Source organism: Lithobates pipiens, unplaced genomic scaffold, assembly GCF_037356315.1.
Source record: "Lithobates pipiens isolate NorthernLeopardFrog02 unplaced genomic scaffold, aLitPip1_a1.2 Scaffold_23, whole genome shotgun sequence".
Classification (NCBI taxonomy): domain Eukaryota; kingdom Metazoa; phylum Chordata; class Amphibia; order Anura; family Ranidae; genus Lithobates; species Lithobates pipiens.
In genome coordinates this window covers 283,721,314-283,747,162 of record NW_027507785.1, presented here as the reverse complement: position 1 = coordinate 283,747,162, position 25,849 = coordinate 283,721,314, and the positions used below count along the sequence as shown (strand labels likewise).

Here is a 25,849-nt window from a genome sequence, read left to right as displayed (position 1 = left end):
CTTCCATTTACAGAACCTGTGAATGGAGAGCTGTGGGCTGTCTGTGTATCTCCCTCGCTCGCCCCCTCCCCTTCCTCCTGTCAGCCAAAGGGAGAAAAGAGAGAGCAGCTCTAATTGGGTTTGCAGCACCGCCATGATTCAACACAGCAGGGGGCCAATCAGAAGACACTGGGGGGGGGGGGCATCATAAGAAATTTAGTCCCTGAAGATTGGTAGCCCCAGTGTGTACACAGACAGCCCCCAGCATGCATAAACTCTGCTGGGGGGGGGGCTGAAACCCGGAACCCTGAAAAAAGCAGAGGAATTGAGTGTTACAGGAGGAGAAAAAGAGAGCCAGAGACACTGTACCCCTGTACCTGCACCATCAGAGAGCCATGCTTACCCACATGCCCAGAGAGAGAGCCACACTGTACCCGCACCACCAGAGAGAGAGCCACACTGTACCCGCACCACCAGAGAGCCATGCTGCACCTGCATGCCCAGAGAGAGAGCCAAACTGTACCCGCACCACCAGAGAGAGAGAGAGCCACACTGTACCTGCACCACCAGAGAGAGAGCCACACTGTACTCACACCACCAGAGAGGGAGCCACGCTGTACCCGCACCACCAGAGAGCCACGCTGTACCCACACCACCAGAGAGCCATACTGTACCTGCACCACCAGAGAGCCATGCTGTACCTGTACCACCAGAGAGCCATGCTGTACCTGTACCACCAGAGAGAGCCACACTGTACCCGCACCAGAGAGAGAGCCAAGATGTACCCGCACCACCAGAGAGGGAGCCACGCTGTACCTGCACCACCAGAGAGGGAGCCACGCTATACCCACACCTCCACTTTACCCATTATTTCACTATTCTGTCTGACTTCCAGAGTGTGAGAAAGGCTCTGCCACTTTGCTAGGAGACTAAAGCAAACCTATGAATTGCCCATTTAGGACAAAGAAACATGTTTTTGCTTGAATCCCCCAACCCTCCTTAGAAAATACTGTTCCTTCAATCCCTCAATGCTCTGTTCAGTGCTGGGAACCAAAAGAAATGCTCAATACTTCCAGGTATGTAAGAGTAAATTACAGCACTGAGTCAAACAGCACTGTTGTATATGAAGGCCATAACCATGTGTGAGCTATAACTCTGGTGACTAGTAGCTGTTATGGTGTCCCCTGGCAGGTGTTGCAGGCTCACTCAAGGCACTGACTCCAAGTATCAGTTGATCTTTACCAGAGCTCCTGATGGTGGAAATGGGCAGGAAAACAGTGGTTCCCATTTCACTTTACTTCAAACTTTCATCAGGTTGCCACCCCTAGGATCACCCCATAAAAGTTTTGCTGGAATAGAAGGGCAAAGGCATGGAGACTATTCACAGAGTGGTAGACAAGAGAGTATTAGGAACTGGTCAGCAGTCATGGCAGATGACAAGAGAGTAGTAAGGACCAGCCAGAGGTAGTGGCAGGCAACAGGCAAGAGAGTAGTCACATCTGAGTAGAGGTCTAGGCAGACAGCAAGCAAGACAGTAGTAAGGTCCAGGCAGGGTCTTTGCAGGCGACAAGCAAAAGATTAGTCAGGTCAATCTGGATAAGCAACAAACAGGCAACTGACAGGTAAATATTATAATGCTTTTGCTCTCGTATAGCTTGCGATAAGACACTGCACCAGCAACCTCAAAGGCTGGTGCTAAATTACTCTTTTCAGAGGTCATGCCCAGTATCATTACTAGAAATTCTGAATGTTATGGAAGTAGTCAAGGTCCTAGGAATCCTGAAAATCATGGCAGGGATCCTGTGAGGAATCCTGGAAGACCCAGCAGGTATCCAGCAAGGAGACCTGGTAGACCCATCAGGGATTCTATGAGAAATCCTGGAAGACTCAACAGGGATTCTATGAGGAATCCTGGAAGACTCAACAGGGATCCTGCGAATACTTTAACAGTAGCTTTGCCAGAATATTCCTTTTGCTCCTGGCATGTGGACGGAGAGGCATGTGAGGTGATGTTGCATGTGCCTCGGCTTCTAGACTTCAGAAACTGCAGAGTTCCAAGTTTAAAACTTCTGAAGTCACCGTAACCCACAGTGTAACCAGGTTAAGTAAGGGAATTTGTGTCTGGAGAAATCATTTTATATAACTTCAGTATTTCATCAAATGGCAATGAGCTAAATAATACTATATAATCCCCATGGCAGCTAATCAGATTCAGATTTGCAGTGGGACGCAACAGTTGGAGAATAAATTAAGAGAGTGATTGCTTGTTACAGGAAACACGGGTGGCTCTTGTATCAGTCTCTTTAGTGCTTAACAGGTTGATTTTTTTATTTTATTTATCTAAACAGTGCCTCCTTTAAAAGAAATAATAATAAAAAAAAAATGTCCAATCTTTCAAAACAGGCTATTTCATTTCCTATGCTAAGGAATTCAACAGCTTTTTCAGTGCTTAACTCCAATTTACTATTTCAAGAAATTTGCAATTTACCAGTCATAAAATTGCCTGTTAAATCATCATTGCATTCAAAAATTCTTACTGGCATTAGCGAAAATCCCAAATAACAAGCTTGTGTGTTCTAGACAGAAAGCTTTTTATTATAAGGTGCAGAAACATCATATTTATCAAATAAGTGAAATCTAGTTATCTGAATATCTGTAATAATCAAACAAATCTACCTTATGTAGAGCTGATGTGATGGTCATGCTGGGTTTCTTTTGTAGTGAACAGAGCAAATCTCTTTCCTGCAACCACGGGTTGACAGTGTTGACAAGATATCCCTCCCGCCGAGCCGTTGTGTTCTTCTATAACAGCTGCTATTGATAATCGCATGTAAAATCCAGCAGGCTGATTGTACCCAAGTTAATCAATCAATCAACTTGGGTACATTCAGCTGCTTAACCAGCCAAGATTGGAACCGTCTATGGCCGGCTTAACTTTTTTTTTTTTTTTTTTTTAATATTAATCTTTATTAGAATTTTTTTTTCATATATTGTACAGACATCCTTTTAAACATTTTAACAATAACCCAATAATACCAATAATCCAATATCGGTTCCTTCCATTCCAGAGTCTGGGATTTTAGAAAGATGGGGGGGTCATATTTATATTTCCATACTCCAAAAAAAAGGAAAAAAAAACAATGAAATAACAAGATAAGAACTATATTTAAGCAATACCATAACGACCCCCTCATCCCCCCTCAACTATATTTCCACTACCCTCATTTTTCCTATTAATTTAACCCTCCCTCCTTTACTCCCCCTCTACCCCTTCCTCCCCCCTTCCCCTCCCCACTAGTGCTATATTTGTACTTCTACCCTCCCGTGCTTCTCTCTTCTTTCCTTATCACCATTCTCTTTAAAACTAATTACATATAGTAGTACCAACTCCCCTGTTCTTCTCTTCCCTACTCCCTCCCACCTCCCCCCCCCACCTCGGCTTAACTTAGGCTGGCCATATATGGTTCAATTTTCTTTTTGTTCAGCCAGCGAGCTGAACAAAAAAACTGAACTGATTCTTCCATCCACACATTCAAGGTGGATGGGGAAATCCTCCCCACTTAATCATTATATTTTGATAGCTGGACTCCGCTGCAATTTACTGCATGCGTTGATCGAAGCAAAATTTTCCAACAAGCCAGTTCATGAGAAGTCGATGGATAGATCAACTTCTCATGAATGGAAATGGCCGTACATGAATGGAAATTCAATCCATGTATGGTCAGCTTAACTCCACTAGCTTCTGCCAGCACTGAAGTGTCTAAAGCGAAGACCGTTCATCAGTGTCCCGTTAACCTGATTGGCATTGATTTGGCTCTCATCTACAAGTGAATACATTTTCTCTCCAACCAGTCTACCTAACCCAAACCTTCAATTCCATTTCCTAGAGTTCAAATTAGCAGTTTTCTTCTTTACAAAAAAATGAATGAATTAACAATGAAGTGAAAGAGGAGTATGTGAATCTTCCAGAATCCTAAACTTCAGTGAGATAATGAATCTCTATGGGATTCAGGCAGACAAAAAAACACTTAAAAGTGTCACTAAACCTACATCATTAACAACTATCAATAAATGGTGTATTACATATGGTTCATACTCACTCAGTCACTATGCAAATCATTTTCTGTATTCCGCAAACAATCTGGTTGATCCTGCTGTTCTCTTCCCCTCCCTCCTTTCCATGTCCCCACTGCAGTTGGGGATTTTAGAGAGTAGTGTTGGCAGCTAATGCACATGCACAGATTTCAGTGTATTTTCTACCCTGAGCATTTCCTTTCTATCACAGAGCAGCCCATGTGATTTTATATGCACACTTATGGGTGTATACATAACACTTCCCTCCCTCCCTCTTCCTCCATGCTGACTAACCAGCTAAACACAATGGGGGTGGGATTATTCCTCTTGATTGATGGAGGCTTCACCTCCCTGTTATTCTAAGCCCTTGAACACACAGTCAGACATTCCGATGGAAAATGTCCGATCGGACCGTGTTGTCGGATAATCCGACTGTGTGTGGGCTCCATCGGACTGTTTCCATTGGAATATCCGACGGACAAAGTTTTAGAGCTGGGCTATAAAACCTTCCGACAACATGATCCGATCGGACTTTGTCTGATTGTGTGTAGAGAATGGACAAAGTGCCAAGCATGCTCAGATGAAATTCCTAGACCAAAGCTATTGGCTACTAGCCTGAACGTTGTCCCGTCGTAACGAAATAACGCCATCACGTTACGTACGATCGGATTTTCCGACAACTTTGTCCGACCGTGTGTATGCAACACAAGTTTCGGACGAAATCCGACGGATTTTGTTGTCGGAATGTCCGACCGTGTGTGTACAAGGGCTTAGACACAGAATGGAGAGGCATGACACTGTGACTGTCAAAAACCTGTTATTGGTAAAAAAAAATAATGATTTTTTTTTCAAATATATATATGACAATTTAAAACAGTTTATTGTTATTAATTATTCATAATTACTTTGTATCCCATATGCTGTTTTTGCTTTTTTTTTCCATTTTTTTTTTTTTGTTTAACATGTGACCAGCAGCTCCTCATGCCACTGTTTCCCTACCAACAGGCTGGGAAAAAACTGGGCCATGTGACAGCTGTATATCGATTAGGAAAAAAGGCACATCATTTTTTTATTAAACTAATTACAGTGTCATCATCAGTATACAGAAAGAAAAGAGATCATGTAAATGAAACAGTGTGTGTTTAGTATCACTTTAATGTACTTTGGAGTTTAACTGCTTACCGCCCGCCGGCTCTTGATTTGGGCGGGCGTCATATGATGTCCATCCATTTAAACAGGGCATGTGCGCGATCTTGTGTGCGCACAGCCCTGTACCTTCGGTGGTGGCGTGTCACGGAGACATCGCTCGTTACCGAGGGGGGTGAACAGCATGGCTGTTTACCACGTGATGGTACCGTCCCACTTTGCATAGCGCATGCGCGTGATTGCGAGCGTGCTGCGTGTGCACAGCGGTGGCAGCGTGTTTCCGGGAATACCGCTCGTCACAAATGCTGGTAAACAGCCATTGGCCAGTGGCTGTTTACCATGAGATCGGCTGCGATCCTTTCACAGCCAATCACTACATATAAACATAGAGCGGTAATGAGATGTTACCGGGTTCCCCTCCTCACACACCGATCCTGTGTGAGAAGGAGATTGCGGTAACATCTTGTTACTGCTTACAGTGTACACCAACACACACTGATTGCCCCCCCCCCCCCCATAAAGAGGACCTGTCACCACCCATCAAAGTACCTGTCGCTGTCCATCTGAGTACTTGTCACAGTCCGAGTACCCGAGTACCTTTCACAGTCCACCGGAGTATCTGTCATGACGTGAACCGTTCAAAAGACTCATTATGCCTCATAGATTATACGTTGGGGTGTTTGCTTTCAAAAATGGGGTCATTTTGTGGGCAATTCCATTGTCCTGGTGCTCCAGGGCCTTCAAAAGTGTAATAGGTGGTTGAGAAATGGGATGTGTCATTTATGCTCGTAGAATGTTGGGCCTTTGTATGTGGTTGGGCTGTGTAAAAGCCTCACACATGTGGTATTGCCATACTCGGGAAGAGTAGCAGAATGTATTCTGGTATTCTGGGGTGTAATTTGTTGTATGCATATGCTGTGGGTGAGAAATAACCTGATAATATTAAAATTTTGTAAAAAAAAATAAAATTGTGGGAAAAAAATGACAACTTAAAAAAACTCACCATGCTACTTACTTAATACCTTGAATGTCTAATTTCTAAAAAGGGATCATTTGGGGGGTATTTGTACTTTCCTGACTTGGTATGCTGCGTACACATGACCAGACTTTCTGGCAGAATAGGTTAGACAGAATCAGTCCGTCGGACATGCCGATCGTGTGTGGGATAATCCGATCATTTTTCTTTAAAAAATTCAGACAGACCTAGAAATAGAACATGTTTCAAATCTGTCCGACAGACTCAATTCCTATCGGGAATACCGTTCATCTGTATGCTGGTCCGACGGACCAAATACGACACAAGGAAAGCTATTGGCTATTGAACTTCCTTTTCTAGTCCCATCTTACGTCACCACATTCAAAACGAACGGACTTTGTGGGCAAGTCCATTCGTTCGGAAGTCCATCGGAACTCTGTTGAAAGTCCATCGGGAAGATCATCGGACCTTTTCTGATGGAAAGTCCGGTCGTGTGTACATGGCATAAGTGTCTCAGGAAATGAGATGCACCTGATGTACTGAAGACCTGATCAGATGTGATCAATTTTCAGCGATTGGCACCATAGTTTGTAGACTCTATAACTTTCACAAAGACCAAATTATATACACTAATTTGGGAAATGTTTACCAAATTGATGTAGCAGTATAAATTTTGACCAAAATTTACAGTCTTTTTTATTTATTGCACAAAAAACATGGTAGCGATTCAGCTTCTAGCTTCAGCTTGTTCAGTTAACCTTTGACAAAAAAAACCTGGACGCTGATTAATTTCTATGGAACTGCACCAAATTTTGCACTCTCCATTTTAGTAAATCAACCCAATATACTCTTTAGGGTTGAGTTAATAACATTAGAGAGTGCAAAATCTGGTGAGCTGTGCATGGTAACCACATAGCTTCTAACTTCAGCTTGTTCAATTAAGCTTTGATGGAAAAAAAAAAAAATTGAAACCAATAGCTGGTTCTATGCAGAACTGCACCAGATTTTGCACTTTCCAGTTTTAGTAAATCAAACCCCCGTGTTTATGTTAAGCTCCCAAGGACCTGGGGACAGCCTGTTGAGAATAACTACCACCAAATGCTCAGCACCTCATACTGGGCACAGCAGGGGTGAGCTTTTTAGCTGTCACATTTTGCACTAACCTTTCGACCTCAACCGGATACTGAGCTTACAATGCCTGCCATTGACCATAGCTTACCTGAGTATTAGATTATTTTTCCAGACCTGACCTTGGATTGTCTATACCCTTGACCTTACTTTATCTACATGGCACCTAAAACGCTCTCTTCATTGCTGTGACCAATCTCCATGACGTTATCCCAAGTGCATTGCACTGAGCAAGTATAAAGGGATTACAACCTAAATTCCAGGATATGCTATTACACTTTTCCAGTACACAATGGTATTGTTAACTTGTAGCTATGAAGAGAAACCATTAAATAATGGTTTTGATAAAAATAAACAATCAAATAAAGCTTATAAAAGAATCCGGGAACTGGTTGAACCTTTTCCAAATCTATGTGGCCACTTAACTTGGAAACTGGAAGAAAGCCACCAAATACATATACAAAATGCATAATTTAAAAGCTCCAAAGTGTACAATCAATTTCTCTCTACCAGATATGGATACATTTGAATTAATAATGTATTAGTGCAACTGCACTGGTGCCAGAACAGGGCTTTTTAACAGTTAAATATCTTACCGTATGGGAGCGGTTAATGGATTAGAGCCTGGAGGTCAAATGACAACATAATGAGGATGAAAGGTAAGCTTTTCACATAGTATCATGTACTCAGTTGTCAGTCCCAACATCTAGTCATCGTTCCAAGATTGGACATATCTATTTCTGGGTCAATAAGCTTTCCTCAAGAACGGAGATATCTGACAAATTACATTGTCCATGTGCAACATTTATGGAGAGGGCTAAGTGGATTGCCCCAAAAGAGCCACTGCCTGACAATAAATGTTTAATGGAATAAACTAATAGACAGTTAAAAAATTGGTACTGTACAGTCAACGGCATATAATGAAAATAATGTCTTTTTAAAACAGCAGAAGGAACTTTATTATATCACTTTATTTTATGAGATGGAAAAGAGGGACACTTTTTAGCACTTTTTAGCACTAGCATTTTTAAGCAAGAAATCCTGCCTCACACCCTTATGCATGTACAAAATAAAACATTTTGTGTATCTACTAGCAAAGTGGCCAACAGCCATTTTGCAGCCAAAAAAATCGACAAAAAAAAAAAACACAAAACGCTTAGGGATAAAACACACTTTTGTAATGTGGTGGGTTGCAGCCATGCATGCATTACAGCGACACACATAACGAGCATTAGCTTGTTGCAGTAGTATTTTGAAAGGTATCCTAATATACTGAAGCAATCAGCCTTGGCACACATGCCCTACGAAATTAGGTATTAGGCTAAAGTGTATCAAAAGCCAAGTGAAAATATTGTCTCTGGAATAGAAGTCTTCAATTAGGGACACTTTTTTGGTGACATATGTCTTAGCCCTTGTACACATGGTTGGACATTCTGACGGAAAATGTCTGATCGGACCGTGTTGCCAGGTAATCCGACCATGTGTGGGCTCCATCGGACTGTTTCCGTCTGAATATCCGACCGACAAAGTTTTAGAGCTGGGCTGTAAAATTTTCCGACAACACGATCCGATCAGATTTTGTCTGATCGTTTGTAGAGAATTCCAATCAAAGTGCCACGCATGCTCAGATCAAATTCCTAGACCAAAGCTATTGGCTACTAGCCTGAACATAGTCCAGTCATAACGAAATAACGTCATCACGTTCTGAACAATCGGATTTTCTGACAACTTTGTCCGACCGTGTGTATGCAACACCAGTTTCGGACAAAATCCGTCAGACAAAATCTGATGGATTTGGTTGTCGGAATGTCTGACCAGGCATGTACTGGCCATTGGGACTACAGGGAGTTTCCCGGTGGGCCGATGGCCCAGTGGGCCACTCTGATGCAAGGGGGCTGGTGATGGGACACTCTGATGTAAGGGGGCTGCTAATGAGACACTCTGATGTAAGGGGGCTGCTAATGAAACACTCTGATGTAAGGGGGCTGCTAATGAGACACTCTGATGTAAGGGGGTGCTGATGGGACACTCTGATGTAAGGGGGTGCTGATGGGACACTCTGATGTAAGGGGGCGCTGATGGGACACTGATGTAAGGGGGCGCTGATGGGACACTGATGTAAGGGGGCGCTGATGGGACACTCTGATGTAAGGGGGCGCTGATGGGACACTCTGATGTAAGGGCGCTGATGGGACACTCTGATGTAAGGGGGTGCCGATGAGACACTCTGATGTAAGGGGGTGCCGATGAGACACTCTGATGTAAGGGGGCGCTGATGAGACACTCTGATGTAAGGGGGTGCTGTTGAGACACTCTGATGTAAGGGGGTGCTGTTGAGACACTCTGATGTAAGGGGCTGCTGATGGGACACTCAAAATGTAAGTGGGCCGGTCTGGATGAAGTCCAGGGCCAAATTTCTTTCCCAGTCCAGCCCTGTGTCTGACCGTGTGTACAAGGGCTAAGAGAGCATGCCCCTCACTTTTCCTTTCACTATCTGTAGTGTGTATGGGACTGGAAGTAAAGGAAAATGCCCCCAATAGAACACAGATGGTGAAAAAATCTAACAGGGGTTTAACCCTGGCTAAAGCAAAAAAAGTTAGGGTTAAAGTGATTGTAAAGGAAAAAAATAAAATAATAAAAAATAACAAACATGATATACTTACCTGCTCTGTGCAGTGGTTTTGCACAGAGCAGCCCTGATTCTCCTTTTCTCGGGTCCCCCACCAGCACTCTGGGCCCCTCCCCCTTGCCAACTGCCCCTCATAGAAAGTGCATGCTGTGGAGGCATTTGTGCGTGTTCACGCCTGAGCCGGCTCTCTGCATCCATAAGACACAGGGAGCATGGCTCAGCTCCCGCCTCACTGGCTGTGACTGCCAGGAGCAAGAGCCAATGGCACCTGCGAGAGCCTTGGGTTTTATGTACATCGCTGGATCTAGATCAGGCTTAGTTAAGTACTAGGGGGGGCTGAGGGGGGAGCTGCACATTGAAGATTTTTTTACCTTCATGCATAGAATGCATGATGGTGAAAAATCTTCAGCCTTTACAACCACTTTAAGGTTAATTGTATTAGGTTAAGTTAAAGGGTTAGGTCCAGGGTAAATGTAAGCATGAGGTTGTGGGTGACAAGAGATGGGCCATGTATCACCAGCAGCAAAATCACCCAGGCAAGAGAATCACTTAAAGCAGATGGGGCTGTGCTTAACCCAACCTACATGGGTTAACTCGGTGGTCGTTTTGTCTAGGGGTGAACACAGAGCTTATACTCACCCAATCCTTAGATCTTCTGAAAAACTGCACTCCCCCATGTCCAGTAGTGGACTGTTCCTGCCGCCCTCACCTCCAGAGCCAGTCTATGGGCGTGATGACAATAGGAACAGTTCACTGCGACAGGAAGGATCAGCGGATTAGGTGAGTATACTGTATCTCAGCAATCCTCTACCCTAGAAAAAAACAAGCAGTTAACCTATGCTGTTCGGGCACAACTCCACTGCATGGGGGAAAACCAAATAGAAACGTTCCTATGTTGGCCTGGTCCAACCAGTTAAAGAATGACTCCATAGGAAAAGGTAAATGGACTTACAACGATTCTAACACTGGAGAGTTATCCCCGGCAACAGGATCACTCACCTGAAATAGTCCTAAGGGTTAAATGTTAGGGATAGGTTAAGTGTTTAAGTTCCAAGGTAGACAAAGACTGCAACAAAATCCTAAATAAAAATGTCAACTACCCCAAATCATAAATAGCTTTAAGAGCAAAAGGGCACAGGGAAGGACACAAGAAAAAACAAAACAAAATTATTCCCTGCACACATACCAGCTAGCAAAAAAAGTACATTGTCTAACAATTTGTGTTAAAAACTGAGGTTTTAGTTGCACAATATTTGCAAATATATGTGGAAGCCGCACTGTCGCCTAAAGGCCCCTTTGTATAGTGCAGTCCTAACTCTGGTGAATGAATGAAATAATTTGTATAGCGCACAACGCGAACTGAATCGCCTCAAGGCGCTAATGATGGTCTATGAGAGTCTCAATGTTGGAGCACATACTGTATAGCAATTGATAAATTAAGGACAGGTATGCCTGGAGACAATCCATTTTTCTTTAAAATCCTGTTTTGTTTGCAATATAAGTCTCACATAGGTTCTGACCTATTTCCGTTATATCCACGTATAGGGAAAACAGTTAGTATTTAAGTCTGACTTTAAAGTGGAAGTTCAGCCTAAAACTAAAATCTCTAAATCTACTTGCAGGCACATTCTAAGACTCTAACCTATCCAACTCTATAGACAGAAGACAGCCAACAATGGCTGGGAAGTGACGTCACCCATACAGTTACTATGGAGTTTCTATCGTCGGTTGCCTCTTCTGCACACGCCTCCCCACGGAAGCCACACCAGTTCAGCATGGGACCGGATTAGCATCAAAAATGGTATGTATAGCGATTTTTGCTTTATAGGGTTAGACAGGTTAGTCTTAATGTGGCTGCAAGTAAATTTAGAGATTTTAGTTTTAGGCTGAACTTCTACTTTAAACTTTAATTTGAGGGGTTAAAGTAAATTATAAGGTGCAGGTTAAGTATTAGGGTCAATCTACGGGTTAGGTTGACAGATCAGGGAATAGGGAGGACAGTTCTTTTTACTGTACTTGTTTTGAGAACTACATGTGCTGGGTTCATGGTGGAAAACCAATGTACAGCTTGAACCAAACTGCTGTTGCCCAAAAAAAAAATATTCGTTGAGCTTGATTTTTTTAATCAATTGTTTGTCAATTTTAGGGTGAATAATGAATGTACAAATGTTGCATTTCTTGCATTTTAAAGCATGATATAGATGTCTTTTGGTACTACCGTGAATTTTGTAAATATATGATTTTCTCTGTAGAGGAAGTAATTTGTGTTGTATGACTAACATATCAGTTACACGTCTCGTCAGTCGCTGTCTTATATATATAAATAACCTAAGAGATGAGGTGCTTTCTTGGGGCCAATTCTAACACTTGCATAATGTGTTTTTTTTCCTTCATAAACATGATAAAATAAAATATGTGAGTTGATAACCTTAACCGGGGTGAAAAAAAAAACGCCAGTGGGTTGCTGCAAGAATTAACAAAATAGTCAACACTCAAAAATATCCATTGCCTAGGGGATGAATAATTTGTTTTTACTGCTATATGCAAATGATCAGCTGATATTACTCTCTATCTCCTATTGATGTAAGAGATATCAATGCCTTGTCAGCCTCCTGTCTAAATAATTAGTATACTGAAAACAAATAAAATCTGCTTTTCTTTTATTTGCCAGCCACAGCGCTATAATAATCAAACCAACTAAGGAAGGTCATGAATCCAGCAGCAGGCAGGAGAATACAAGGTACAGTAGTATCTAAATGACTGAACAAAGAGACCGTCTTACCAGTTGCTATTTTACTCATTTTTGAATCTTTCAACAGTCACCACTGCTGCAGCATACAGTAGGTTTAATGCTGTCTTCTTGGTATCCTGCAGTGCCTGTCTGCCATCTGCTCTCCCAAAAAATCTACAGACGGAGACATGCTTTAGTCACTTATTCCACTGGGAAAAAAAAAAAGAAAAAACCAGCTCCCCGCTGCCGGGGAAAATGATCTATGTACAGTACAAGCAATATGAGCAAATCGGCTTCATAAGGCACCAGAACTTGCTACGCAGAATGGCTAGCACCTGCACTTTGTTGTAGAGTGTTAGCGACAGCAGCAGAAGAGTTTCCCAACAAAACAATAGCATGTGGTTTCTGATTAGTATCTATCCAAAGACCGGCTCAGCGGAAGGCGCCAAGAACAATGGCTTTTTATACTGTTTATTCCAGAAGAAGCTTCTCTGCAGAAAACATTTATAATGCGTTGTACGGTTTTTGCATTAGCTCTATGACAGCGTGATGAATTGAACCGTGTGTAATACTTTATAAAAGCAGCTAAAGCAGAATGCCTGTCCTTACAGCAAAGTTGGCGTCAAAGCGACAATCGGATTATCCTTAGATATGAAGAATGGGGTACCTGCTGCTTGCATTCAGGTGACCAGCAATTATAACCTTCATTTTTAGATAGTTTAACAAAAGGCACATTTTTATTTCTTTGATATCTTATGCACGGATAATCATCACAACTGACAAATAAGGAACAGCAGCATACATGGATGATTGAATCATAAGAGCAGTGCTTGTGCCTATAGCTGGCAGTGGCAAAGAGGCAACTTTTGCCTGTATTGTTATTGGCCACTCATAGCATAAGATGACTGTATTTCTGCTTATGATAGTAACATCATAAGTGGAAATACAGTCAACGTATGTATAAACTTATTTATGCATTGCCACAAAATTCTAAGCAAGGTGTCAACCAGTTATTTTTGCCACTGAAGGTTGTGTGCCGACAGACTCCAGTGATTGAAATCACGCCCTGGCAGCATGTGCTTTAACAGGAACAAATAAATCTCTTCTTGTGGCTTATAACCATAACATGAAAGATGGCATCAAGAATCAGATAGGTTTCCATATGCAAAGCGCCCTTTCCTATCCTTTCGTTTTTATGAACCTTTCCATATTTCCCACATTAAAGCGTCACTCCACGTTTAATTAGCCCTTTTAATAACTTGTTTGAGCTAAATTGGCCCACACAAACTATTTATAAGCAGATGTGCTTGCTAGGCACACTGTATTAACTGTATGCAGCCTCAGCTAGATGCAGTATACAGTGCAGTGTTGTAGCAGCGGGATGGCAATATCCCATCCCACTCCCGGGAACAAAACAGTCGGGCAGAACTCTGCTTAGCCATTTACAGGAAGCTTTGTATTCTATTGATGAATACAAAGCTTCCTCTGATTGGCTAAGGTGGAGAGGCAGACAGATGAGGTCACATTTAAAGTGACTAAAGTCATTTTTTTTTTGTTAAAAATAATAAACATGTTATACTTACCTGCTCTGTGATATGGATTTGCACAGAGCAGCCCAGATCCCCCTCTTCTCAGGTCCCTCTTTGGTGCTCCTGGCCCCTCCCTCCTGTTGAGTGCCACCACAGAAAGCAGCTTGCTATGGGGCACCTGAGCCAAGCCGCAGCTCTGTGTGTCCATTCAGACACGGAGCTGCAGCCCAGCCCCACCACCCTTTTTCTCCTCATTGGCTCATTGACTTTGACAGCAGTGGGAGCAAATGGCACCACGCTGCTGTCTCAGCCAATGAGGAAGGGAGTCCCAGACACCCGAGTCTCTCGTGCAACATCGCTGGACCTAGATGGATTTCAGGTACCTATTATGGGGGGCTGAGGGAATCTGCTTCACACAGAAGGTTTTATTATTTTAATGCATAGAATGCATTAACATAAAAAACGTTCTGCCTTTACAACCACTTTAAAGAATACAAAGCTTCCTGTGAATGGCTTAGCAGTGCTCATCTCAACTCTGTTTTGTTCTGACAACTGAAGTTCCTGTCTTACTGCCAGAACACAGTGATGTATACTGTATGTAGCTGAGGTTACATACAGTTTATACAGCACACCCAGCAAGTGCACCTGTTAATGCAGTGAATAGTTTACAAGTGTACCTATTAGAGCAGTGAATAGTTTGTTTTTGTCAGCTTTGCCAAAACAAACTATTTGGAAGGAACTTTAAATATGGAGTTAGGCTTTCAGGTTGGTCAAGCATGTCATATGTCAGCTGTTTACTGAAATGTCCTGAAAGTTAGCACACCATTATGCAAATTCCAATTTCGATTAGGAAGTTGCCAATAAGGTCCGACCCCTCCCTACTCCTATGGATAAGTCAGGCGAAGTGTTGGCTTCATTAACCAATAGTCACTGCTCATAAATCTGTGAGTTAGCCAACTCATTGAAAACAATGCACTGGCTGTTTGCTGATATTATATCTCAAGGGTTGTTAAAGAGGGATTCCACCTACAAAAAAAAATATTAAAAGCCAGCAGCTATAAATACTACAGCTGCTGACTTTTAATAAATGGACACTCACATGTCCCGGGGTCCAGCGATGCCGGCATCCGAGGCCGATCGATCGCTCGGCTCTCAGCTGCTGCCGTCACCATTCTAGGTGAGGGAATCAGGAAGTGAAGCGAATCGGCTTCACTTCCCTGTTCCCTACTGCGCATGCGCGAGTCGCGCAGCGCAATAGGAATTGTCCGCGCTGTCACTGGGACCCGTGTGTGTCCCAGCAGACAGCGCGACAGGACAGGAAGAGGCATAGACTCCTGTGGGAGTCTATGCCCGGAAGTGGGTGTAAATACCTGTCTTTGACAGGTATCTCCACCCCCCTCCCCCCTGAAAGGTGCCAATTGTGACACCGGAGGGGGGGGGTTCCGATCAGCGGAAGTTCCACTTTAGGGTGGAACCCCGCTTTAAGACAGAGTAATTGCAAACTGAGGGTACGCTCACACTGGGACTGGTTTTAGTGAACCCTACCTCGGTCCACCTGTTCCCCTCCACTCCCCTGCTGCTGTGCACAATTGTTCCTGGGCATATGCCAATGTTAACCAGGCACTGGTCCACTACACAGTCCTCTATGGAGAGAACTGTGCTTCGGCACAATTTGCACTCATACTGTAACGGATCATAAGTAAACAGTGCCCAGTGACACAGTTCCAAGAGACCCCTGAGTATGCTTAATCGGTTCTAGGCACAATTTGGGGCACTCACACTAAACAAACCAACCAGCGGGGCTGAACTGTGCCCATGACAGTTCAGAGAGCTAGTGTGAGTTCACCCTGAGCGTTTGCTTACTCTAATGACCAATCTAAAAATCACTATATTAACCAGGCCTACTCTAACACCTGAGTTCATTGATAATATTCCAAATGTGAGCAAAGAAGAGAAATGCATTATTAGCGTTGCATATGCCCAAAAGTTCACAGCAGAAGCAATGGAGCTGTCCACATCATTCTCTCAGCAGCTCAGCTCACCCCCCACCCCCCCAGCATAAAGACCTTTCAGAGCGTCTGCTGCAAATTTTGTAAATTAATTGCTCCACATTGCCTGCAGCTACAGACTTGAGTGAGGGCTTGTATTATAGATCATTTACTTCTTGTATAGAATAAAAAACATATTTGAATTTCAACAGTCTGTCACCACTTCACTACAATAATAACTCAAACATGTGCTCACTAAAAGTGCTCTATATTCTCCTTTTTACTCTATGCTATTTGCCTATTATCGCCATTATATTTTTACTTCAAACATATTGATTTGTGTTACATTTTCTTAGCCACAGATACAAATAAAATGATTTCTGAAATACCTTAATAAATCTTACAACAGAGACAAAAAATTGACAATCAGATTTACTTTAGGAATTTGTCCATTCTCAAGTGACCATTCATTATATTAGCAAAGCGCACCCTTTCCATTTCAGACACAATTCATACACACTACAAAGATTGAAAGCAGCACATAATCAAGTTTCAAAAAGCCAAGGGTAACAAATGGCATTACCAATACCTATCTTTAACAAACACACATGCTACAACAATAATGACAATCTTTCTAAAATATAAATTTTTTAATATCTGGAAGGCACATGGAACTCGAAGGACTGAGTCAATGGATCGCAAAGATCACAAAATGCATAAGTAAAAAAAAACATAATTATACCATCAAGACGTTTGAATATTAGGAGAATATCTGTTAATATTTCATAAGAAACTACAATATATATGTAAAAAGGAAGGACCTTTTTTCCTCTAGCTGTGTCAAGCATTACAAAAAAACATATTCATTACATTATGGGATATAGTCCGTCTGCTTAGTGCTTGTAGCTTTTACCTTGACATTATGCTACTCTGCTAGGTAATCCCTTTATTTGTATGCCATTTTTCATGTCTTCTGAATGTTGCTGAATCTGAGAAGAAAAAACGCAGGGCAGGGTGTTCCCTGGTTTCAGCACCACTCACAATTTGAATTTTCTCCAGCCTAATTAACCACTTGCCGCCCGCCCTATAGGCAATTGACGGTGGCAAAGTGGTTTCATAATCCCGATCAGACGTCATATGACGTGATCAGGATTATGAGCCGCTGCGCGCCCCCAGGGGCACGCATCGCGGCGATCGCTGTTGCGGGGTGTCAGTCTGACACCCGGCAACTACGATCTCGGTAAAGAGTCTCCGACGGAGACTCTTTACGACGTGATCAGACGTGTCCAATCACGGCTGATCACAGTGTAAATGGGAAGAGCCGGTGATCGGCTTTTCCTCACTCGCGTCTGTCAGACGCGAGTAGAGGAGAGCCGATCGGCTGCTCCTCTGACAGGGGGGGTCTGTGCTGATCGATTATCAGCACAGCCCCCCCGAGGATGCCCACACTGGACCACCAGGGACGCCACCAGACCACCAGGGAAAAGGTAATCCTCCCTAGACCACCAGGGATGCCAGTCAGCACAATGGATGCCAATCAGTGCCCATAATGGATGCCAATCAGTGCCGACATTGGGCATCACTGATTGGCATGCATTATTGTTTGGCACTGATTGGCATCAATTAGTACAGTATAACACCAATGCTGCCTATGAGTGCCCACCTGTGCCACCTATGAGTGCCCACCTGTGCCGCCTATGAGTGCCCACCTGTGCCGCCTATCAGTGCCCACCCATGCCCATCTGTGCCGCCTATCCATGCCCATCTGTGCCGCCTATCTATGCCCATCTGTGCCGCCCATCCATGCCAATCCGTGCCAGCTATCAGTGCCAATTTGTGCCACCTATCAGTGTCCATCCGTGTCGCCCATCCGTGTCGCCTATCAGTGCCGCCTATCAGTGCCGCCTATCAGTGCCGCCTATCAGTGCCACATATCAGTGTCACATATCAGTGTCCATCAATGCCACCTCATCAGTGCCACTTCATTGGTGCCACATCATTGGTGCCCATCAGTGCCGCCTTATCAGTGCCCATCAGTGTAGCCCCATCAGTGCCCATCAGTGAAGGAGAAAACGTACTTATTTACAAAGTTTTGAAACTGAAACAAAAAAAACATTTTTTTTTTCAAAATTTTCGGTATTTTTTTATTTGTAGCGCAAAAAAATAAAAACCGTAGAGGTGATCAAATACCACCAAAAGAAAGCTCTATTTGGGTACAGTGTAGCATGACCGCGCAATTGTCATTCAAAGTGCGACAGCGCTGAAAGCTCAAAATTGGTCTGGGCAGGAAGGTGTTTAAGTGCCCTGTATTGAAGTGGTTAACACACCTTCAGTGTTCAGTTCAGTGCAACCTTAAAGTCTCATACACACGATCGGATTTTTGGCCAACAAAACCATGGACTTTTATTCGAAAGGGCATTGGCCCAAAAATGTCTTTCATACAAACGGCAAGGAATTGTAGGGCCAACAAATACAAACGTAGTGAGGTTCTACATTGTTTTTCAGCTCTTTAGCGCCACCCTTTGGGCTCCTTCTGCTAATTTCGTGCTAGTAGAAGTTTGATGAGTGTTGATTTGCGCTTTTCATTTCACACTTTTCATTTTGCGCTTTTCAGTTCATTTTTGAACGGCCGTTCATCAACCAGCCATGTTGTGGAATCAGGGGAGATAACATGTTATTTATTACTGGCCTTGGAGTTATTGCTTTGACCCAAGTCCAGTCCAGGAACAGGAGGAGGCGGAGTTCTTGGACCAAAAATTGGTTTCTTTATTAATCGTGACCAATTATGTCATATGTTGTGTGCAGTATTTCCTTTCTAAACTGTGGAAAAAAGCTGCGCTAAATATAGTGTAAATACACCAATAGCCACTTGGTATTAAATGCAAAAAACACTACGTACCCAGTGCCAATTAACGAATGCACTGTGATCAAATAATAAATAGATTGTAACAAAATGAATTATCACAAATTAAATGTAACACCGTGAATTGTAACCAAATAAACAGTGAAAAAACCGAATTCAAAATAATAACCTATATAAAAATGACCCTGTGAAACTCAATAACTGCCCAAAAAGAAGAACTGAATAAATAAATATTTCAAATTAAATAATACAGTGTCCATCTCTTAATCAAACAAAGTCCATCAGAGTGAAAATCTTCCAATAAAGTCTGTAAGTGATGCCCCAAAAATATTGAGCAACAAAAATAAATAAAAAAGTGATGACCATTGACTCTTCCTCCACCACACCGCAGTGTCTGTGACTTCACTCCCCTTATGTGATTAGACTCACCAGCTGAATATGCCTTAGCCCTTGTACACATGGTCGGACATTCTGACAACCAAATCCGTTGGATTTTGTCTGACGGATTTTGTCCGAAACTGTTGCATACACACGCTCGGACAAAGTTGTCGGAAAATCCGATTGTACATAACGTGATGACGTTATTTCGTTACGATGGGACTAGGTTCAGGCTAGTAGCCAATAGCTTTGGTCTAGGAATTTGATCTGAGCATGCATGGCACTTTGTCCGTCGGAGTAGGCTACACATGATCGGTGTATGTCCGATCTGAGCATTTTGTCAGAAAATTTTACCGGCAAGTTGGAAAAGTTGGTCCGTCGGATATTCCGACGGAAACAGTCCGATGGAGACCACACACAGTCGGATTATCCGACAAAACAGTCCAATAGGACACATTCCGTCGGAATCTCCGACCGTTTGTACAAGGGCTAACACTTTTGTGTTTGGCTGATATCGATTTTCCCTCTTTACAGAGGTTAAATGGGAGATCCCTAGATTCCAGTTTAAGAGATAGATGTAATTTCCTTGGCTGTTCACACAAGCGCGCTCATACAAAAAAAGAGATTGCCTCCAATAGCGTAATAAAGTCTAAAAAACTTTTAATCACACATAAAAATCTCACTTCAATGCACTCACATGTAAAAGTTAAGTAACCTGCCAAAGGTAAACTTCACATCACTCTATAAATCTGTTTACTGGAACATGGATGGTCGCAGCGGACCCAGGATATGCGAGACAATCAGATGTTCTCTCACCACTCCTTATCTCCGCTCCCACTATACACCAAGCGATATATAAGGTGTTCAACGTCCTGTATCCCTCCTTATCTCCACTCCCGCTATACATCAATTGGTACAAGGTTTTCAGTGTCCTGTGCTTGCTTCAAAAGTCCGCAAAGTAGCCACACCCCGACATGTTTCGTCAAAAAGTTCACTTATTCAAGGAATTATGTCATATGCCTTTTCTGCAGGAGCTCCAGGAGAATAATCCAGATGTTTTTTGGAATTATCTCCGGATGACGGACTCCTGCTTTCACCAACTCTTGGCATTGTTGACCCCCTATATTAAGAAGCAGGACACATGCATGAGGCATTTATTTTATTTTTTGGTTGAATAATAATGATTTACTTTGATATATTTTCTATATTATTGGATGCACTTTTTGGTTAAGTTCTATTGGCAGATAGCATGTCTAATTTTATTTGTTTTCTTTTTTTAATGCACAATAAAAAATATTGTGGAAAATAATACTTGGCTATGTGTTTTACTTCAAAATGACAGTTTGGGAGTAGTTACATTTTAAAAAATACAATGTAAAATGGACAAGGGACACCAACGTTGATCTTAAAAACTACGGGATAATGGCGTTGTGGTAGCTTGCCCAAATAAAAAATAAATAAAGCATAATAATATTATTCTTGATATCACTAGAAAAAAAAAAAGCCTTGAGCAATGAGCAAATTCTGCCTTTCAGATATGTAACCACTGACCAGCTATACCTGTTGGTAGTTCCTGATTTCTGAGGGGTCTTTACTCCACATTTTCTGAGGCTGCTCCAAACTAAGGGATTTCTGGACCATGGTGGAGCAGAGGATAAAACGATAAGTGTCCCTTGGAAGAAATCCTGCAGCCTTCCAGTTACATGATACACCACTTTCAATCAAACGATACAAATGTTTACTATTGAAACATCTCCTTAATGCAGCAAAAGCCTGCATTTCAATATTATGGATAAGTACTGTGCCTCCCAATAAAACTGGCTTGCTTGAATTAATGAGATCCAAGAGACAGAAAACCTGACCACGATGCTCAGGGATCAAGAAGAAAAGTACTGGAAAATTTAGACTCCCTATTTCCTGTATAAAAATCAAACAATGTTAGCAAACATAAGTTGAGGTGAGATATTGCGACACTCTGCAAGGTTCCTCGGGGGCCGGCCCAGTAGATGGGTGGGTTTTCCCCCTACCCAGCTTCTTACCTTCCTTCTCTCTTCCCACTGCCCCCCCCCCCCCATTATCTTCCTCCTCATTTTCCTCTCCTCCTCTCTTTCGAACTAAAAATGATTATGAGGAAACCGTATATTCCAGTAGTATGTACAAGAAGCTCTGCTAAATACACATCAAACACCGTTTATACCAGAGCACAACACCTTTGATTCATTTGTATATTTGTATTTTACCTTTTTTATGTGTACAATATTTACTGAATTTCATGATGATATCTATGAGTTGGAAGCACAGGTTATATCGCTTTTTCTAAATACAAAATTGAAAAAAAAAAAAAAAAAGCATTCCATTGACTACCCATGTAAGAAGCATTCTTCCCATTTACCATTTCCTTTCATATGTCTGTGTTTCTTTTTTTCTCCATGTGTTTTTAATAGATTTGATTGTTTCTAATTAGGATATAATGTAAATAAAAAATACTGCACTGATATCTGTAGTGATATATTTTATAGTGGGTAGATAATTAATGTAGTGATATAAGTACTCTTCCGCAGCAACCCAATTCTTCCAGAGAGATGCACTTTATTCACTTCCAACACAGAACAAATCCTTGCAACAGATGACAAAATCCAACAGAGTACTATGACATGTCTCTTTGACCTGTGTCTTCATAATCACACACCCAGACAAGACTGCCTGAATGCCAGCTCGAATGTCCTCTCAAGTACTGGTCTGACACTGGGGGGGGGGGGGGTTCTGCTAGGTAAACCAAATGTTTCCCATGAATACCTCCCTCCAATCTAATTACCATCAATAAATACTTCTTCTATGGTCCTACATCTTCCTTAACTACTTCCCACCCGGCCAATGTACATATACGGCCGGGTGGGAGCCGCCTCCTTCTGACTGGACGTTCAGGAACGTCCTTCAGAAGGAGGGGGATCACACGCGCGCGCGCCCGCGCAGCGGCGTGATCCCGATGTGCTCGTGTCACCGGGACACGGCGCATCTTGGATCGGCAGGAGAGCTCTGTGATTGGCCCTCCTGATCACATGACGGCCGTGTCCAATCACAGCCGTCATGTGGTCAAAAGAAACAGCTGGTTGCTAGGCAATTGGCTCCTCTTCTCCTCACATGAAAGTCGTCGTTGAGGAGAGGAGAGGAGAGCAGAACGCTGCAGCTGGCTGGTGATCAGTGAGTATGAGCTGTTTTTTACAGCTTTTTACTCACTGATCACTAGTCTAGTGTAAACCTACAGTGTAAACACACATGTCCCCAAAATACACGTCACCACACATGTCCCCAAATAATAAAAAGACATGTCCCCAAATAAAAAACACATATCCCAATGATTATCTGCACACATATGTACGTGATCACCTGCACACATCTGTACATGATCATTTGCATACATATGTCCGTGATCACACAAACCAATTATTATACACTTAACGGAATTTTTTTTACCAAAAACATGTAGCAGAATACATGTTGGCTTAAATTTATGAAAAAATTTGATTTTATTGGATTTCTTTTAAAAAATGTTTTGCTTATATCGCAAAAAAATAAAAACAGAGTCATGAATAAATACCACCAAAATAAAGCTCTATTTGTGCGAACAAAATTATAAAAAATTCATTTGAGTACAGTGTAGCATGACCGCGCAATTGTCATTGAAATTGCGAGAGTGATGAAAGCTGAAAATTGGGCTGGGAAGGAAGGGGGCGAAAGTGCCCTGTATTGTAGTAGTTAAGTTAAAACAATGTATCCATTAAAATGTCCAATAAGCTTAACAGGCCATACCTCACACACCTAGGTAGACTTGCATAAGATTAACACATCAAAGGGCCTTCAGCTGCCCCTTTGTTTTGTTAAAATTCATTTGGCTTGGACAACGCAACTGAATTTCTGGTCAATATTGTACCTTAATACAATATCCTACATAAATCGGCCAGCATATTACAACAATATCCTAAGTAAATACTAAAGCGGCCAGCACAGCAAAGGACAACATTGTGTTTTAGGATAGTGGAAAAGTATGTACAGCACTAATCAAGTTTAAAAATACATGTATTGCTACAAAATAGCCTTAAGTAATAAGTTTAGTGCACACAAACCAATGTACAATCAGTGTAACCTTGTACAGTACAATCTGTGTAACCGTGTTAGGTGATGGATACAAACATAATAAATGAGAGATATCCTCATATTGCATACAATCACAACCTTATGTGATCCTAGGTCTAAAATAGATACCTCAATCCCAAATATATTTTGTGAAAATTGGAAAAAACGTATAAAGTTGAAAGCTGCAAAAAAAAGAAAAGTCAAAATAAAAAAGTGAAATTATTCAGAATGGTGGTCCAAAAAAGCTGGATACGTCCCAACGCCAACAGTAAAAGTCACCAATGTAGAGGGTTCAACCACCACCAATTCTGAAAGGGCTTAAAGAGGAAGTAAACCCTGATGGGTTTACTTCCTCTTTCATTCCCTGCAAAGGCAAAGCATAATGGACTACTATGCATCACATAGTAGTCCATTATGTGTCACTTACCTGACACAGGAGCCAGCGAAGTCACCGCTGTCCCCTGTAGTCCAGCGCATCCATCTTCTCGGTGGGGTCTCGCAGCTCCGCCGCTGTCATTCGGCGAAGCCGCGATGACGTCACTCCCGCGCATGCGCATGGGAGCCGACACGCGCGGCATCTTCGTCGTTGAAAATGCCGCGAACAGTGCGCCTGAGCGCCGGTTTCTACGGCGCATGCGCCGTAGACAGCGGTGCCTGTCTTCGGGCAAATATCTCCTAAACCGTATAGGTTTAGGAGATATTTCTTGGACCTACAGGTAAGCCTTAATCTAGGCTTACCTGTAGGTCAAAGTGTGTTGTAAGGGTTTACAACCACTTTAACTGAATGTGTGGACCCTAGTTAAGTTTATGCCTTACCAATATGGATGGAGTCACAGCAACCCTTCCTCCTGAGTAATGTAGGAGATAATCGGCTTCCACTGTTCATTCCACAGCTTAATGCGACTGTACAGGACTTGCAACATCAAAGCAAAGGGTGGGCAGGGCAGTGTCTTCTCTATAGCGCTCAATCAGTGTAACCAAAAAAAGATGAAATAGCTCCGCATAGTGTAAAAAAGTGCAGCGCTAACAAATAAGGGGTCATAAAAAAATATAAGTGGACTAGTACTGTGCACAGTGAGAAAATGTCCAACAATTTCTAATTGAAACACAAAATGTCTTTAAAAAGGAAGAGAAAAACTTCAAAGTGCAATGTCCAAAGAGATCAGTGACAATCTTCAACTTCATTCACTTTTGGTCAAACCAGAAGTAATTGTGCTTGGTGGCGAATTCTAATAACTCGATAACATTCTCACTTTGTTTGTCAGGGAATGATCCCTATTCAGAAAATCTGCAGGCCCTTCAGAATTGGTGGTGGTTGAACCCTCTACATTGGTAACTTTTACTGTTGGCGTTGGGACGTATCCAGCTTTTTTGGACCACCATTCTGAATAATTGTTTTTTCTCTTTTTTATTTGGACTTTTCTTTTTTGCACCTTTCGACCTTATACACTTTTTCCAATTTTCACACAGTATATTATGGATTGAGGTATCCATTTTAGACCTAGGATCACATAAGGTTGTGATTGTATTGCACAGTACTAGTCTACTTATATTGTTCCCAGCGGTTTTATGACCCCTTATTTGTTAGCGCTGCACTTTTTTATCTTTTTTGTCACATTTTGCAACTTAATCTATGTGCTGCCTGCTACCTTTTTTGTTCTTTTGACAGCATGGTATATGTGCATTTATGGGTCACACTGTATAATGTAAAACCATAAAGTCTGAACACTCACATTTCCATGGATAATTTTTTTTTATCTTTCATGTGATAGCCTGTAGAACGCAATGGCACCAACAGGGCTTGATCCGACGCATTTCATCTAAACAGACATCATCTTGGGTAATGGTGGGGCGATACGCATCATATTTTGCTTAAACTTGAGGTATAGTGGATTCATACCCTCAATACTAAAAAACCATATGGCTTGAATGATAGGATTTATCTCTTTTTTTAAACACACACCTTATTGTTTTGCTGCATTAGTTGGAATAATGTTCTAAATGTCCATGATATGTCTTTCATATGTTTGCTGTGTCTCTTCTTTTTTTCTCCATGTGTTTTTACTTGATTTGATTGTTTCTAATTAAGATATACCCTCCCCTCTTCTGAGGGCTTGTTTTGCTATAAAAATCTGTTTTTAAATCAAATATTGCTACGATGAAGGCTCTATAGCCAAAACACGTCAGCATATAGCCTGTACCTGTGTACCTAAGTAACAAATAAAGTACTTTTATTTAAGAGCATCTGAGTTGCCAGCCTTCCTGATTCAAGAAATTTTACCTATGGGACCTGA

The 25,849-nt window shown here is 42.2% G+C and overlaps 1 protein-coding gene across 3 annotated transcripts in view; it reads right to left on the bottom strand.

The window, feature by feature from the left end:
- The window catches only part of AGBL4 (AGBL carboxypeptidase 4), a 2,901,779-nt gene that overhangs the window by 2,816,492 nt on the left and 59,438 nt on the right, over positions 1-25,849 (bottom strand). The window contains exon 1 of one of the 3 annotated variants that reach the window (XM_077450279.1): positions 12,715-12,843. The exons of the other annotated variants lie outside the window; for them this stretch is intronic. Within the exon in view, the coding sequence (XP_077306405.1) occupies positions 12,715-12,733 (19 nt within the window). The 5' untranslated portion in view covers positions 12,734-12,843. Of the gene's footprint in view, positions 1-12,714; positions 12,844-25,849 lie in introns of those variants that run through there. 3 annotated transcript variants of the gene reach the window in all.